At 54.6% G+C, this 17,687-nt stretch overlaps 1 protein-coding gene across 4 annotated transcripts in view; it reads right to left on the reverse strand.

The window, feature by feature from the left end:
- Positions 1-2,488: 2,488 nt before the first annotated feature.
- N (neurogenic locus Notch protein) overlaps positions 2,489-17,687 on the reverse strand; it is a 286,947-nt gene continuing 271,748 nt past the window's right edge. For 2 of the 4 annotated variants that reach the window (XM_025300950.1, XM_025300952.1), the window contains 6 exons: positions 13,192-13,735; positions 11,469-11,999; positions 10,557-10,789; positions 8,428-10,273; positions 6,319-8,075; positions 2,489-6,171 (listed from right to left, as the gene is read on the reverse strand). In XM_025300950.1, coding sequence (XP_025156735.1) covers positions 5,048-6,171; positions 6,319-8,075; positions 8,428-10,273; positions 10,557-10,789; positions 11,469-11,999; positions 13,192-13,735 — 6,035 coding nt within the window. In that variant the 3' untranslated portion in view covers positions 2,489-5,047. Of the gene's footprint in view, positions 6,172-6,318; positions 8,076-8,427; positions 10,274-10,556; positions 10,790-11,468; positions 12,024-13,191; positions 13,736-17,687 lie in introns of all 4 variants that reach the window. The other 2 variants (XM_025300949.1, XM_025300951.1) reach the window with 1 other exon arrangement.

Below are 17,687 nucleotides of genomic sequence, written 5' to 3' on the forward strand. Positions count from 1 at the left end.
GAATGGGAGCGCCGCTCTGGCAACCGTAGCAGTGAGTGACGGGGAGGGCGGTTCTCTCCCGGCCTCGACAGCGGGCCCGAAGTAGCGCCAATCGAAGAGTCGCCTTCGAATCGTCGGAGGCCTCCTCGAACGCCACGGGCCAGCCACCGTCTGCGGGGCGGGGGGGACAGGCATACAGTCTGCCACCCTCTGCGCGACGGTACAGGAAGAAAAGGGCGGAAACCCCGTTTGGGGACAGGACACGCTAACCCAGCACTCTGGTGAAAAGGGAGGCTAGGAGAAAGAGTGGGTATCCCCTCTCTCCTCTGTTAGGACAAAGTGGTTAGGCCGGGCAACCGGTCAGGACGCCGCGCCCCGCACCCTTATGGGAAGGGCGCGGCACTTAAACGAGGGGCACCCTCAAAGCCCCAAGGCCGAGGTTTCGGGGAGGGAATACCACCGTAATTCCACTGATCCCCCTCCCACAACTACGGCCCAGCTGGCAGACACCCCGGTGGGAGTTTGGCCGGTAAGAGTCCGGCATAACTCCTGTCTCCCCAAAGGACGCGGGTATTCATGAGGATTTTCCCGCCGCCATAAAGAAAAAAGTAGCGGCTATGTAATCAGACATTGTGTGAAACAACAACCAGGTGAAACGAAGACTACGTGGCCGGTGACCACGACACAAACTTCTAGAACATTCTGGAATATTCCAGAAAATTCTATAATGTAGAACGTTCTGGAAACGACGATCACTTGGCCTGTGGTTATGTCAGAACTTCTAGAATACTCTGGAATCTTCTAGAACTTTCTAGAATCTCCGTCGTTGACCGACGGTACAACATCGTTGACCGGCTCGGTCGCCTCGCGCCGGCGCCGCGGCCTCATTAGCTTTGCTATCCTGGGTCAAAGCCGCGGGGCAGCGTCGCCATCGCTCGGCTCGGTCGCCTAGCTCCTGCGCCGCTGCCCCGCGGCCTCACTAGGTCTAGCCTGCAGGAGCAGGAATTGTAGGAATGACTCAATGAAATACAAGGGGAAAATAAAATACATTTTGTACGGATGTTAGATTATCTTTATTATTACATCTGTTTAAAAGACATAACTTATTTATAAAAATATGGGAAAGGATAGCGGAAATAGGATACAATATGACCGAATAAATCCTTAGAGTTTGCTTACAGGAATAGTTAATCCTAATAAAATTCAGTACTTTTTACAAGTTACAAAGAATAACAAGATCTATCGCGATAATCGATGTGTCTGTCTGTCTGTCGGTGTGTATGTGCATATGTGTTTGTGTAGCAATATGCATGTATGCATGTGTATATGTGTGTGTTATTTATCTCTTATCGTACATAATTGTAAATTATTATAGCGCAATACTTAGAACTATCGCGTTTCTTTTCTCTTCTTTAACACAGAAATGATGGTGCGTCAGAGAGCAGGTTTGCTTTGTTCAATTTCAAACAGACATTACAAAAAAAGAGTTGCTTTCGCGCACGTCTGAACAGTCAACGTATTAATATCTACATATTGCTTACTCGGTCACAAATTTATTACAGATCTTGAGTCGATACTTCCTGAATTCCGTTTACCTTTAATTGTACTTTTAGTTGCATTATGTGATCGGCAATCGTTACCTATGTGACGCAGTATGTGGTGTGTGCGTGTGTGTATGTGTATATATTACGAGAGATTATATATATTCTCTTCAAAATATTCATAACCTCTCTCTTCTGTACTCTGTTTAAATTCTGTTTACATACTCTCATTATTTCGCACAACTCGTGTGATTTTGTCGATATGTATGCGGTGGCAGTTCTAGAGATACATAATTCGTTACAAAGTGGTACACGTGTATAAAAGAAAAATAAAGGAAGAAGGAAAGGAAATCGAGAGACAAGGAGACGATCTCCCACAAAGATACACGCTCGTAAAGCAGATACGGAAATTGCGTTGGACCCACAATAATACGCTCCACGACCGGAAGAAAGGAAGCTCCGTCACACCGCCTGCGTGCAATCCGGAATCGCAGGGAGAATCGGCCGTGCAGCGACGCGATCCATCTGTGCGACAGCGGATCTCACGAGATACACATAATAACGTTTACGAGAATAATATAAGGAAAGGAGGAAGGCGGAAGAGGAGCAGGACATGATTAATTATAACGCGGTTCGTCTTACAAAAGGGGAGGAAAAAGTACGCAGCAATAGAACTAACTTACGCGGTATAAAAAAATATGTAAAAACAGTTTGTACAAAATTCGCGAGAGAAGAGACGATTATCATTATTATTATCATTATACTTAATAGAGAAGCGCCGCGCGAAACGGCGCGCGAGAAATGAGCGGGCAGAGAATAAGTGTTACAAGAGTATTTACATTTGCGTTTTCTCCCGCGCGAACGATAAGGTCAAAACGGAGCTCCGACGACGACTCTACGAGAGAGAACTCTGATCGTACCCCGATGTCCCACCGATAGAATGCCCTTCGTGCACGCGAAATAAGGAAAAAAAAAAAAAAAGATATGTATCACCGAAGACGAATATTGCAAACGCGCGCACGAACTTCTCAAGTCTCGCAACGATAATTCCTCTTTTCTCTCTCTCTCTCTCTCTCTCTCTCTTCCTTTCTCTCCCTCTCTCTCTCACAATGATTCCTATGATAATACGCCGTTATTACGTGTTCCGCGCGCGCACGTATCACGCGATTATCTAAAACGCTGTTTTGGCTTTGGTAGAGAAGAAGCCAGAGAACCGTCCTACCGCCTCGTGCCGAGTACTTAATTAAATTTAATTAAAGGCGTTCGGTGCACGCCTACAAAATTAACGTTAACAACGTAAACGATTACACGCTAGCTTGTGGCGATGAGCGGCTGACTTGTCGATGAGGGAGAGGGAGAAGGCTGGAATTAAAAAGCCACGAATCGCGGCTCGATGGTTTTTGGAGAGACTGAGGCGGAGGAGCAGGGAAGGTGAGGTGAGGTGAGGTGAGGTGAGGTGAGGTGCAGAGAGTTGGCGCCATACGCGAAATGGAATGTCTATGTATGGAACGATGCTTCGTGGGCTGCGAGGACGAGTTCTCTGATGCTCCCGTCGACCGTACAAGATTACATATCTCGCCCACACTCTCGTCGTCTCATCCGCCTTACATCCGCGTTTTATTATTACATTACACGTTTACATATTACATGTCTGTGTATGTGTGTGTGTGTGTCGTGTATGTGTGTTACATATTACATTAAATTACACGTTGCGCTAAACCCAGCACACAATTGGTCGTCCCGTCCGGCTCGGAGAAGAAGAAACGCCGTGCTCCCGTCGGCGTGCGATTTCATAATCGTGGAATTTCGCGGCCGCGGCAGTAGCGCGTGTCTCTTTCGTACGCTCTACGGAATTCGAAAAGGCACGATTACTCTCGTTTCTCGCGTATGCGCGTCCCTGCATATCGACACTGTACGCAACACGAACTCGTGTGAAGGTGGACCCAGCACTCCCGCTCCGACCAAGTCGACATTGCTGAAGACCAATTTAAACATGTCCAATCGCATAGTGTGGACACGAGCCAGGAAATGGACCGACACGAAAGACATCCTTTCCTCTTCTCGAACGCGTTATGCGATTGCGCAAGTTTATATAACAAGTCTTCCGGAAAAACGACAGAGGCTCAGGTGTCCTCTCTCGATGTCGGCTTACGCGATGATGGCGGGAAGAAAGAAAGACAACCATGTTTCTTCCTTTCTTCTGCTTCCTCCACATTCCTCCGTTTGCGAATATCGTCTGGCAGAGATAGATAGGGAGAGAGACAGACAGAGAGAAAGAGGAAGAAAAAACGAACATCTCATCTTTCTTACGTATACTTCTGTCCTTCTTTAACGTTATCCTCGTGACGTCTCTTCCAAGCGCGCGATTTATTCACTGTTTGCGCACATTCTGGGCAAGACTGCGCAATTAGTGTGGAAACCGCGGTTGGCAGTTGCATCGTCGTACCTTCCAGCGTCTTGACCCTTCGGCGAGAGTACCAAGATCGGCCGAAGGATACGATCGGTGCAACGGGAGGAGTTTCTTTCTGCGTTGGACAGCCATTAAACTTCCCGTTTCGCAATTACAAGTTCTCCGCGGAACGAGGACATGAGCACAGCGATGAAGGTTCTTCCCCCTCTCTTCCTTTCCCTCCTTCTCTCTCGTCCCGTAAATCTATATGCGATATGTACAATTATTATTAGAGTAGCAAGGTCTCGTTCCTTAATTAATTATTGTCCACCGGGGAATCTTCACACTGGCAAGTCGAAGGCACCGTTTTTATTTATTGAGCTGCGTGACATATATAGTGATGTACATAGCGACAACGGTAAAAAGAGTAAAAGTTGATCGATATCAAAAATATATCGGCTATCTTTCTTCTTCCTTCGTCTCTTCCTCCGGGCCGATCGCGTGCGCGTTCGCCGGAGAGGCACAATCGGTCTCGCACACAGTCCTGAGCGCGTGGCTCCTCACACACACACAGCACGGTCTCCGTCCGTCCCCGTTCCTGGTCCCGAGGAATGCTTCCCCTTTTACGCACACGAGTGTGCGTATACATGATTCGTTCATCTACACTTATAACGCGTATAAATATGTATAATAACCGCGACGCGTGCGTCGCCGCCCCGCCGTGGCGTGTTAATTCCGTGCTAACAAAACAAGGCAGGGCGCCTTCTCGGCGCCAGTCCGATTTTCCAAGGAAGAGGCCCTGGGTCTTTTCGTTCATTTCCACGACGTCTCTCCGTTGCCGGTCGCGGGAAATCGCCGCCCTCGAACCCTCGAGACGAGGTGATCACAGTGTTCGCGTTACGCTTTCTTTCTCGCCCTATCGTTACCCTTCACTCGCTCTCTTTCTCTTTTACTCATTCTCTCTCGCTCGCCTCTCTCTCCCTCTCTCTTTCTCTCTCTCTCATCCTTCGCCGTCTTCGGTCTACCACTGGCTCGCGCGAAGGGGAGGAGGAAGAAAAGGAAGAGGAGGAGGAGGAGGAGGAGGAGGAGGAGGAGGAGGAGGAGGAGAAGGAGGAGAAGAAGAGGAACGTCGCCGGGCTCATATGTAGATCGCTTCAGAGCCCTTGTTGCTTTGGTGAGCGCCGCCGCCGGCGCCATACGCGTTCGGCGAGGCCATGCACTCGGACCAATCGCTATTCGAGTGCGGCGAGCTCGAGGACCAGTGACCCGGGCTGTCCGGCGACGGCGTCGGGAAGCTCTCGGGTGCTTGCATAAGATGTTGCGGCGTCACGTCCGGCCCGGAATGATGGGACGGCGGCGTCAAGTACTGATAGTATTGCTGCGTCTGTTGCTGCTGCGTGCTCTGCTGCTGCTGCTGCTGCTGTTGTTGCTGCTGCTGCTGCTGCTGTTGCTGCTGCTGCTGCTGTTGTTGCTGCTGCTGCTGGATCTGCTGCTGCGTCTGCTGCATCTGCTGCTGTTGTTGCTGCTGCTGCTGTTGTTGCTGCTGTTGTTGCTGCTGACTCGACGAGTATGGCAGATTGTCAAAGTCGAAGCCCACAGGCGGCATACCGCCGTGCTTCTGATGCGTCGCTTGCCGCATCGCGGCGATGTGGGTCGGCGAGGTGGGTAGCGACGGCCGGCTCTTGGCCGGCGACGGCGAGCCCATGTAGCTCGCTTGCGGCGACAGTGTCATGTTCGATTGCACCGAGTGCGGCGGCGACTGGTTGCTGTACGGCGGCGACAGGGTGTTCACCATGCCCTGCGTCTGCCGCTGATGAGGCGCTAAGAGCTGGTCGTGAAACGGCAGCCCGTAGTTGGTCGCGAAGGTGTCCAGGCCGAGTTGCTGCAGGCCCTGCATCGATTGGCCCTTTATGCAGTCCTCGTATGGGGGCGGTTGCTTCGCCGTCGCCGTGTGAGCCACCAAGGGCAACGCGTTGCTGTACAGGCTCGCGCTGTCGTATGGGCTCGGCAGGTTACCCTCGGCGCCCTCCGCCTCCTGATGAGGGATCTCTTGGTTTGGGGGCTGGGCGCCGCCGCGCTTGGCCGCTGGGGGCTTCTTCACCGACGGCTTTCGCCTCACCATCACCACCGCGCCGGCCTCGGACTCCGGGCTGTTTGGGTTTCCCGTGCCGCCCGCTTTCGGCCGCTTCTTCGACTTGCTTTGCTTCGGCGCCGAGCCGATCACCGTCGGGTGCGTGATCAGCTGCGGATGGTTCGGAGATCCTGCGTAGAGAAGAGGATAGGCTAAGGTCAATCATTCGCGGAACGAGCAATACCACAACGAATAACGAGTTATTCTTCCAAAAGAGTCAGCCTTAGAGACCAACTCTGACTCAAGCTTGAAGACTGTATGATTGAAAGAACGCTTACCCATGAGAGGACCGTTCGGAATGACGGTGACCATCTGCGGTGACCTCGGCACGTGCTCGTCGAGCAGTCTAACGATGTCATGATGCAGTCTCTCGCTGGCGACGTCGCGCGGTAACCGGTCCATGTGATCGGTGATCTCCCGGTTGGCGAATGTGTCGAGGAGCGCTTTGCACGCTTCGAAACTGCCCTCCCGCGCCGCGAGGAACAGCGGGGTCTCGTCTTTGTCGTCCTGAGCGTCTCTGTTGGCGCCGTGCACTAGCAGAATGTTGACAGCGTCGACGTTGTTGACCGCCGCGGCCCAGTGTAGCGCGGTCTTGCCGCTGTTGTCGGCAGCGTTGATGTCGGCGTCGGCGTTGATGAGATCCTCCACCATGCCTTCGGTGGCCAGGCGCGCCGCCAGTATGAGCGGCGTCGTGCCGTCGTGCATGCGCGCGTTGAGATTCGTCGCCCGGTTACGCAGCAAGATCTGGAACACTCCCATGGCGTCGGCTGCGACGGCTGAGTGCAGCGGAGTCCTGCCGGTGTTGTCCTGGGAGTTGGCGTCGGCTCCTGCGTCCAACAGTCTCTTGGCAGCGTCGGCTCTGGCGAACCGAGCGGCCAAGTGCAACGACGTCTCGCCGCTCTTGTCCGTAGTAGCGTTAAGATCGGCGCCTTGGGCCACCAGGTCGGCGATCATCGCTGCGGTACCGTCGCTCTCGTCCTCTTCTTCACCGGTGTCGAGGCCGCCGCCGCGCACCGCCGCTACCATAAGCGGCGTCATACCGCACGGACCACGCGCGTCCACGTCTTGGTCCGGCGGGGTGAGCACCCCGGCGTCCGGCCGTGGTATCTCAGCGGCGTCCAGGTGTTGCTGCGTCCACCTGCGCGGCTCGGTCTCCTCGTAGTCCGTGATGGCGGTGTGGTCGCTGATGGCGGTGCGCGGTCGTTTGGCCGGCAGGTCCGACTCGTCGTCGGACCAGTGCTGCACCCGGCCGTTGCCCACGTCTATGTCCATGCAGTTGATCGACGGCTGCTTGTTGAGGTTCCGCATCTCTTGGCCGTCCGGTCCCCGCCTACGTGAACGGCGACGTTGGCCGCTGCCGCTGTTGGTCCTCAGGAAGCCTTCGGGGAACCATGTGACCCCTACGGCGCGTTTTCGTTGAGCGGTAACGAGTACGCCCACAAGCAGACCACTCAAGAGCACGATTACCACGCCGATGAAGACAAACTTGTAGTTGGTGGGGCTGTCCGGGTACTCGGGGCCTTGCGGCCCGACGACGCCGCGCACCTGCTCGATTGGGAAGTTCCGCGACAGCGAGTGCTTCGACGCCGTCGCGGCCAGATACTCGGCTGCTTCGTTCGCTGAAGGGAAGCACACCGCACCCTGCGTCATCGTGCACTTTCTGTTGTCGATCTCCAGGTAGGCAATCACGCCGTTCTGCGGGCTGGTGTAGATAGTCGCGGGTTGGCCGAAGATGTTGGTGTGTTGGCTCGGTTCCCTCTCCCGTTTCCACGGGTATATCATGTCGTTGCCGAGCTCATCCTGCTTCACGCGCAATGTCGTCCGTAATTCATGCCCGATATCCCTCAAGAAAGCCACGACATTAGAGCGGAAGGTGGGCATGTCCATCCTCACCACTACCGATATCACGCCCTCCGCTAAGGATGGTGGCTCTCCGTCGCAATCCAAACCGTCCCAGTTGCACTCTTCGTTGTTGCAGCCGTAATCGCAGTGACCGTTCGCGTAGTGCTTCCTACAGTACGCGTCGTAGATTGGGCTAGACAAATGACAAATGACACAATGAGTGAAAATAGAACTCCCCGATATATATATATATATATAAATAAACATTTATCTACTGTGTCCTTGGTTTACAATTCTGTCTTGGGTATATTAATATCTAAGATTTCGTCATTAGACTAAAGTTTAAAAAGGTGAAGAGTTTCTCTTTGAAAGATAAAAAGAGTTAATAAATTAATGTTCTTAACTTCAATATTTCACAACCATGTAAAAAAGACATAAATCTCCCAACAACACTGTTACGCCACTGTTACCTTTCACTCGCGAGCTTTTAAGAAGTCAAGAATTGAATCATTCTAAAGATACATCGGTGAGAATGAAACACTTACTTGCAAGGGGCGAGTTTCCTCTCGCAGTCCCTGCCGTCGAAGAGGCACTGGGCATTGTTGCAGACCTCGTCGCACACGTCGTTCATGAACACGTCCCAACAGTTGATGGGTGCGGTGCAGTTACGCCAGGGGTTGATGCCTAACGAGCAGTCATTGCCGTCAAAGTTGCAGGCATACCTGTTGCACTCCTCGTCGCAGTGATGATTGCCGGACTTCTCCTCGCAGTGGTTCTCGATGCATTTCTTACGCTCGTGCTCCAGGTCGAGGTCGTACGCGTTGGCGATCTTGGGCACGTTTGCGTTCGGCCTGCCGAATACGCCACCCCGGTAATTCGGGTCGTATATCTCGCAGTTCTTGCCCGTCCATTTGGCCGGGCAGTAGCAGGCGTAGTCGCCAACCAGGTTCTCGCAGATGGCCTCGGGTTGCTGGCACGGGTTGCTCGCGCACTCGTCCCGCGCGTCCATCTCGCAATGAGTACCGGTGGTGCCAGGCGGGCAGTAGCACATGTAGCCCATGCTGGTGTCGGTGACGCGGCACGTGCCGCCATGCGAGCACGGCTCGGAGTCGCAGTATGAGCCGGCGAATTCGCAGTTGCTGCCGTGGAAGTCGGGCGGACACGCGCACGTGTGACCCGCCTGCTTGGCGGTGCATATGCCGCCGTTCTGGCAGGGCGAGCTGTCGCAGAAGTTTACCTTCACCTCGCAGTGGCGACCCATGTAGCCGGCCTTGCAGTTGCAGTGATAGTTGTTGACCAACTGCACGCAGTCCTGGGTACCGGTCAACGAGCATGGATTCGACAGGCACTCGTTGATGTCGCCCTCGCATCTTGGTCCGACGAAGCCGGGCGGACAGTTGCACTCGAAGCCCCCGACCTTGTCGGTGCAGGTGCCGTTGTTGTGGCACGCTCCGATCACGCAGTCGTCCACGTTGACCTCGCATATGAAGCCGAGGGTGCCCGGCGGGCAGGAGCAGCTAAAGTTGTTGACCAGGTCATGGCAGGTGCCGCCGTTTTGGCACGGATTGGGCGTGCAGTCGTCGACGTTGAGCTCGCAGTTTTGCCCTTGGAAGCCCTTGGTGCACTGGCATTGGTACGAGCCGACGAGGTCCCGGCAGGTCGCGCCGTTCTGACACGGCGCCGAGTCGCACTCGTCGATCTCCTCCTGGCAGTACGAGCCGGTGTAGCCCTCGATGCAGTGGCAACGGTGACTGTTGCCAATGTCCTCGCAGGTGCCGTTGTTGCAGAGGTTCTTCTCCGGCACGCCCTTCCGTATGGCCGCGTCTTTGCACGAGACCATCTCCACGTCGCACACCTTGCCAGTCCAGCCGGGCGAGCAGTTGCAGTGGTACTTGTTCTTGTGCTGGACGCACGTAGCCTGGTTCTCGCAGGGGTTGTCAGCGCACCAGTCCACATACTTGTCGCACCGTGTGCCGGTGTAGCCATACGGGCAGTGACACGTGTAGTATTGCACGTGATCATGGCAGGTGGCACCGTTCAGGCAGGGCGAGCTGTCGCACTCGTTGATGCGGTATTGACAGTTGGAGCCGGTGTAGCCGGGCTTGCAGACGCACGTGTAGTTGTTGATACCGTCGATGCACTTGCCGCCGTTCATGCAGCTACTGTCGGTGCAGTCTTCGTCGTTGGTCTGGCAGTTGATGCCGGAGAAGCCGAGACCGCATTGGCAGGTGTAGGAGTTGACGTATTCCTTGCAGATCGCTCCGTTTTGACAGGGTTGCGACAGGCACTCGTCGACGTCGATCTCGCAGTGCTTGCCGTTGAAGCCGTCCACGCACAGACAGGTGTAGTCGCCGATGCCGTCCAGGCAGGTACCGCCGTTCTGACAGGGAACTGCGAACGAGTGAAAAGGTTGTCTCTCATTAGACGTCCCGCTCGGCGCTAGGCGCTTAAACGCGCTTCATTTCATTCATGTCGTTGTCGTGCGAGCGAGTTGTTGCGCGCGCGGTGAAACGTATGACGCTCGTCGTAGAGCTGCATTTAAGGCTCTCTCTCTCTCTCCCTCTCTCTCTCTCTCTCTCTCTCTCTTGAGTGAAAACCGAGAGAGGATGCATGTGTAGCAAAAGAAGAGGAATAAAAGAAGAAAAGAAGACAATGAACCGCAGGCGGTACTCACATGATGCACAGTCATCGGTATTGATGATGCAATCACGGCCCTCGTAGCCCTTGGCGCACACACAGTGGTAAGAGCCGTTGGTGTTCCGGCAAGTGGCACCGTTTCTGCACGGCGACGTCATCACGCACTCGTCCACGTCCTCGTCGCAGAGCCTCCCCGTGTAACCGACCGTGCACGTGCACGCGAAGTCGAGGAAGTTCGACGACGGCGAGCACTTGGCTCCGTGGAGGCATCTGAAATGACACGCTGGCGTTATCAAGTCGTTCTACTACTATTCAGATCATCCGTGCGCGACAAATTTAGTGGAGCTCCCTGCAAAAGAGAAGGAAAGAGAGAAAAAGAGAGAGAGAGAGAGAGAGAGAGAGAGAGAGAGAGAGAGAGAGAGAGAGAGAGAGAGAGAGAGAGAGAGAGAGAGAGAGAGAGAGAGAGCTCCTCGACTGGACGCGCGACGCCATTCGGCAAAGTTACGAGCGAGGTCCGTTGAGAAGCGTTGGGCTTTTCTCTGCGCGGTTTGATACTTTAAAATCGCTTCAAGCCTCATCATCACTCTTCCAGACACCGACTTTGTAATTTCCAAAGCCGGCTCCACCGGTAGAACGCGAGCCTTTGAGTGCGGAGCAACACGGAGTGCAAAGGCGCTCTATGTGGCCGGGACTCGGCATGATTGTCACGCGTCGGATTCGTCCACCTTGACCGGCGAGAGACGTCAGGCGGACCAGGGAGGAACCGGTGCTCTACATTCGAAGTAACAAAGCGCGCAACTGATCACCGTCGAGATACCAAGGGCGATTAGGGGAGAGCGCGTAATTACAGCCTTCTCTCTTCTTCCCCGCGCGAAGAAAAAGGAACGTCTTTCTCTTCCCTGCGCGAAGACGCGTGAAGGAAACGCGTGGAAGGTGAGAGCGAGCGTACTTGTTCGGCGAGCAGGGGTCCAGCTTCTCCTCGCAGTTCCTGCCGGTGTGCGGCAGTTCGCAGACACACTTGAAGTCGTTGACGAGGTCGATGCAGGAGCCGCCGTTCTGGCAGGGGTTGTTGGCGCAGTCGTCGATGTTGGTCTCGCAATTGGTACCGCTGTAGCCGGCCAGGCACTTGCAGCTGTAGCCGTTGAGGTGGTCGTTGCACGTGCCGCCGTGTTGGCAAGGATTCGAGCCGCACTCGTCGATGTCGGCCTCGCATCGCTTGCCGCCGTATCCCGGCAGGCAGTGGCAGATGAACTGGTTCACGCCGTCCTCGCAGGTGCCGCCGTGCATACAGGGATTGCTCGCGCACTCGTCCACGTCGCTCAGGCACCTGGCGTCGTAGTAGCCGCGCGGGCATTCGCACCTAAAGCCGTTTATCACGTCGATGCAACGGCCGCCGTTCGCGCACGGATTGCTGGCGCACTCGTTAATGTCGGTCTCGCAGTGCTGGCCGGTGAAGCCGGGCTTGCACTCGCAGGAGTACCTGGAAGACGAGACATCGTATCCACTGAGAACGGAAGGATGCGTTTTGGTGGGGCGTTAGCAAGCGAGTCAAAGATTTTGCCAGATTGTGTGTGTCCGCGTCGCCTCCTCGTGTCTCGCCCGTGTTTGGCCTTGAGTGACCAAACGACGACGACGACGACGACGACGACGACGGCGCGCTCTCTTTGTCGTTCATGGTGAATCCATCAGCGGTGTCCAATCGCGCCAAAGAGAACGAGAGAGGATCGAAATCTCGACGAAACGTCTCTGTGAATCCACCACGGTCGAGGGGATGCCACACTCGATCATCTCGCCGACGAAATGCCGATTCTTCTTTCACCACGAAATTATGTCGTATTGTTTGCGCAAGGTTGCAATTGTTTTTCAATAATAAAAGGAGAATTTTACTATTACGCCTTTACGAGCGAGTTTAGAAGCTTCAAGATACGCGGCGCTTTCTTTGTAGAAAGATACGCGCGATAGTGTGTTTCCCGCCGAGACAAAGCATTTGCCATCTGACATCTACGTGTACAAGAAACACGAAGAAGGTGACACGATATCTATCTAGCGCTAGCGCTCACTTATCCGACGTGTTTCGACGTTACTGTCTCTACGTTATCGACGCTTTCGCAATGTGGCATCCCCTCAACGTGAACATGAACGTTCGCGCGCTCGTCGTCGTACGTAGGATGCACTCAGGCGTACGTACAGTCCGTCCTCTTGTTGATAATTTTGCCGAATTCTGTGTGGGTCGAGGTAACTCTCTTCCGTATATATCGCTCTGATCGTCTCTTCAAGAACCACGCGTCTGAGTTACACAGCGATTCTGCCTTCGACCTATTAGCGGCCAATCTCCCACTCGTGGGACACCCTTCTGTTCTACATTGTTCTACATTGTATTGTAACGGATCCGAAAATTAAATTTGGGACTTCAGCTCCACCATTGCAGCTCTACTACGAATGCCAAGACCTCTCTTGGCACTTGGGAAATTGCGACGGCCTCTAACGAGTCCAGAGGAACACAGACAGGGACGATCGATCGCCACGATCGAGTGAAAGGCAAGACACCCGTCTTGCCCTAGCGGCCCTATCCGCTCCGCGATTCTTGAAGAGCGCCGGATACCTCGAAGGTAGGTCCGCCGATCAGCGTACTCGACCATCACCTTCACGCGCGCCCAGTTCCTTAAGCTTACCTGTTGATACCGTCGATGCACATGGCGCCGTTTCGGCAGGGGTTGCTGTAGCACTCGTTGACGTTCACCTCGCAGTTGATGCCGGACGTGCCGGGCCGGCAGATGCATTGGTAGCCGTTGATGCGGTCCTCGCACAAGCCGCCGAACTGGCAAGGGTTGCTCGTGCACTCGTCGATCTGCGTCTGGCAGAGCGGCCCGGTGTAGCCGGCGTAGCAGTTGCAGCTGAAGCTGTTCTCACCGTCGATGCAGATGCCGCTGTGACAGGGGTTCGACTGGCAGTCGTTGATGTTGGTCTCGCAGGAGGCGCCGGTGAAGCCGGGCGGGCACTCGCACGTGTACTTGGCGATGCCGTCTTGGCAGACGCCGCCGTTCTTGCACGGCGACGAGGCGCAGTCGTCGATGTTGATCTGGCAGTGGATGCCGGCGAAGCCGTCCGCGCAGGTACACTTGAAAGAGTTGATGAGATCGGTGCAGCCGCCGCCGTTCAGGCACGGCTTCGCCGCGCATTCGTCTATGTCGATCTCGCATTGCGTGCCGGTGAAGCCTGCAAGAGGAATGAGTAGTGTTATTTATCTCGTGTGTGCGACGAAGACGGTCACGTCGGAGGACGTGAGAGACCAGTGCTGGGGGGGGGGGAGGGGGGGCATTTAGTTCCACCGAACTTCCTGCGCATACGTCAATTTACGTCACGCGTTTACAACTGCTTATCATACTCGTACCTAAATGCAATATTAGAGGTTTTTGCGCAGCCCGAACCATATCTTTTTTTTTTTTTCTATATAGGCTGCGTTCCGATATTCATTGCTAGCATTGGAAATCTGTAGTATATGTGTCACGAATGATGTATTTTCAGTACTGGCAGTGAATATTGGAACGCAGTCAATCCTATATCGCTACATTGGTTTCGCCCCAAGAACGCCGCCCCATTGTGCATGAGCGAGTGCGAGTCTATCAAAACTTGTGACGTAATTGACGCATGCGCAGGAGGTTCGGTGGGGACTAAATGCCCCCAACACTGCGTGAGACTGTGTTCGCACTGTACGCGACGACGCTGTGATATGAAATTAAATAGCAACATTGTAGCGTCGCATACCGTGGGAATTACTTCCGTAGGAATACCTTCGTCGCTTTGTTTCGTCAGTGAAAAATCCGAAATCATGTTGCCCGACATCAAGTGTATGATAGAGGATGAGATAAATAAATAATGCATCGACGAGCAGAGCGACAGTGTTGGCGAACTTGAGCACTTTCCCGCGTCGACGGACAACGATGTAAATTAATTGGATGATTGGTCGAAAATAATTTTTACGGTACTATCGATAAGCAGTAAACATCGGCCACGCGAGATCGGACGTCAAGGTGAAGACATCCGTCTTGGCAGGACCGCGGGCACGTCAGGCTACGTAGGCGTATATAGAGTCGTCACCGGCGCAACTGACGTAATTGGCGTTAATCAGACAGCCATCGATGGGCCAGGAGGCCATAGTAGCACGCGATCGACGGGGGAAACATCGTTAATTGCACGTTTGATCGATCGACCGGGCGCTGCTTTTTCCGCGGTTTTCTTGCCGCGCGCCGGCGACTCCCCGGAATGATCCCGCGGCGGGCAATAACCGCATCAATTATCGGGAGTAATTAGGGATGTGGCAGATGGCGATTGTTTCGAGGAAGCCGCTACGCCGGTCACCACAGGCGAACGCCTCTTTCGCGTGTAATCTTCCGCGGGGAGGACCCGATCGAAAGGACCACGGCTAAATATCGATTACGATGCGCGTCGGGTACGAGGAATTCCCCCAGGGGCACCGCTTTCCGGGAAGCTGAATTATCGAAGATTGAAGTCGCGAGCCTCGTTAAGGCCGACATTAACGTGGACGCCGTCGTTCGGTTCGCGTGGAACGATCGGCGGCTCGAGTCATTGTTGGATTAATGAGATTCATCTCGGCCGCTCGACATTGCCGTGGCAGTCGCAAATTAATTTCTATCTCTTTAAATAGTCTTGCTAATTACACTTTTGGAGGGCCGATCCTGCGAAAACGAAGAGTGAAACGTTCGAGTGGTCGAGTGATCTTAAGAGTCGCACCGCGGCTACCCGACGCAATTCCTAAGAGGAAATTCTTATCAATTCCGCGAACGATTGTCTATCGGTTTCTGCCAATGGAGAGACCAGTCGCCATCCACCCCGACCAAGACTCCGCGGGTTGCTCTCTCTCGATCACAAAAACCGCGAGCTCGCAGCGCGCTGCCGCGCGAGGGTATTTCCTGGCGACTCCTGCGCCAGGTGGTCTTGACGAGCGCGGGTCTCTCCTGCTGCCTTTTTGCCAAGATCGCGCGCTCATAATACGCGCTCATTCATACACAAATTCAGCCCGTGTCGCGTTGTAATGCAAGGAGCCCACTAAGGGGGGAAGGGGGATGAGAAACGGAGAAAAGCAGCGGGAGCAAGTGGGACCGAGCGGTGCACGCACGCGACGCGTTCTCGCCGCAGGTGGTCTAATTATGTTGTATTGGAGGATAATCCTGATGAAGCGCGGCAGCCGCCGCTCGAAAATTATTTTCGCTGCACGCGTGTCCCCGCTACACGGCTCCACCTCTCTTCTAGCCGTTGCTAGCCGAGGCCCACGGCACGATTTGCGAGCCGCCGCGCCGCGCGCCGGCTCGTTTAAATCAACGTAACGAAGCCGTGTATCACGTGCGTGCCACGTCGCTCGTCGGAAAGAGCAACGAACCGCGTCGAACAAATGCGCAAAGTAATCTCTCGCGGTACGGCCGCGAGTGCGTCCGTGTGATGCAAATTATCGACCCGTGGAACACTCTCTCTCTCTCTCTCTCTCTCTCTCTCTGGAGACGTGTTACCCTGAAGAAGAGCGCGATCGATGCGGGTTTGGGGGACAAAACTGCGCGAGTCCGAACTGTCATTAGAGTCGTCTTCTCCTTCAGCGGGAAGAAAAATATTCAGCTTACCACTCATCATTCACGCGCATTCTTCATCGCCCAGTTTCGCGGCGCTTCCCGCGCGTAAGCTGGGAACGCGAAGAGGGACGGCGACGGTTCCGACATTGGGTCGATCGACAAGCAGCTTACGCGCTCGATATCGGAGGATGATTGTGCGAAGGAAGAGAAAGAGAGAGAGAGAGAGAGAGAGAGAGCCGTCGTCACGTCGCGTCGCGTCGTGTCATCGCGACGCCTCCGGGAGGAACATCCTCCCGGTCCTCGTCAACCGGATGACGCGCGGATTTTTATCATATTTACATTCAGCCGAGATTTCTTTTTTCCCGGCTCGGCGCGCAGACAATGATGCAGCTAATTCACTTGTGAATGCACGTACGAGGAGAGCCGGCCGGCGGAACCTCCCGGCTCCCCCCCCCCTCTCTCTCTCTCTCTCTCGAAAGAGCCTCTTAAAGCCTCCCCTCGGCACGTGAATCACGCGCGAGCGCGAGCGCGAGCGCGAGCGCGCGATGCGCGGCGATTTATTGTCATGTCGGACGTCGTTGCGCGCGACTTCTTTTTCTCTCCCTTTGCATTACGTACGTGTCTCGGAGAGACGTTATAAGCGCGACGTAATTGGCCCCGGCGACGCGGCGGGAGGAATGGTTCCGTCGGAGGGAGACTCTGAGCGAACTCTGTGGCTTGGGTGACTTGTCACTCTCCGAACTTTTCCCGGGATGAAATTCGCTCGGAGACGAAGACGGTGGAGCTCCGCCGTGAATCGAGCTCGCTCCGATCGACCGCTAGCGCGGCGGGCGAATTAAAAGTTGTCAATACGAGCGAACGACGAATGTGCGCGCGCAGCTGGCGCTTTGCTGCAATTAAACGCAAATAAGGCCGCTCGACTGGCTGGACGCGACGCTATTATTATCAACTTCTTCTACAACATCGCGAAGACATTAATTTGCTCTCGGGATGTTCTCTCTCCGAGGCTGTCGAGTAGTGATCCCGAGCCGGGAGTATGGGAAGGGAAGGAGGGGGGGGAGGGCGAGAGGCGATATCTCCTCTCTCTCTTTCTCTCTCTCTTTTTTTTAGATCCCTCCGTATACATCCCGTTTGCCACGCGCGTCTGCCTCGGTTCGGCGGGAGCTCTGGCATTATCCTTCGACGAGCGACGTATCCTGCGATAGACGCCGCCATCCACGCCTCCCGTCTAATGCCCGTAATGCTCACTTGTCAATCCTTTCCGCGTACCAAATGGATAGTTGCCGATTCATAAATATCGCGTTGCGCCGCCACCGCCGCCGCCGCCGCCGCAGAAACCGGTCGTCCCGCGACTGCACCTCTCTCGTTTTGTTGCGCGATCGAAATACTATTCATTAGAGCCGGCGCGCCCAATAAGAGACAAAACGCATTCGCGCGAAAAAACAGGATCCCAGCGCGGCTGGGATTCGCCGTTTTGCGAAGCGCTGCGCTTCTTCATCAACGCGCGGAGAGCCTGTGAATATCTTCGCGGAGCAACCGCCGCGTTTCCCGGTGAGACCGAGTTCGCACAGCCCGCTAATTCGCTC

Source organism: Harpegnathos saltator, unplaced genomic scaffold (genome assembly GCF_003227715.2).
Source record: "Harpegnathos saltator strain DR-91 unplaced genomic scaffold, Hsal_v8.6 scaffold393, whole genome shotgun sequence".
Taxonomy (NCBI): Eukaryota; Metazoa; Arthropoda; class Insecta; order Hymenoptera; family Formicidae; genus Harpegnathos; species Harpegnathos saltator.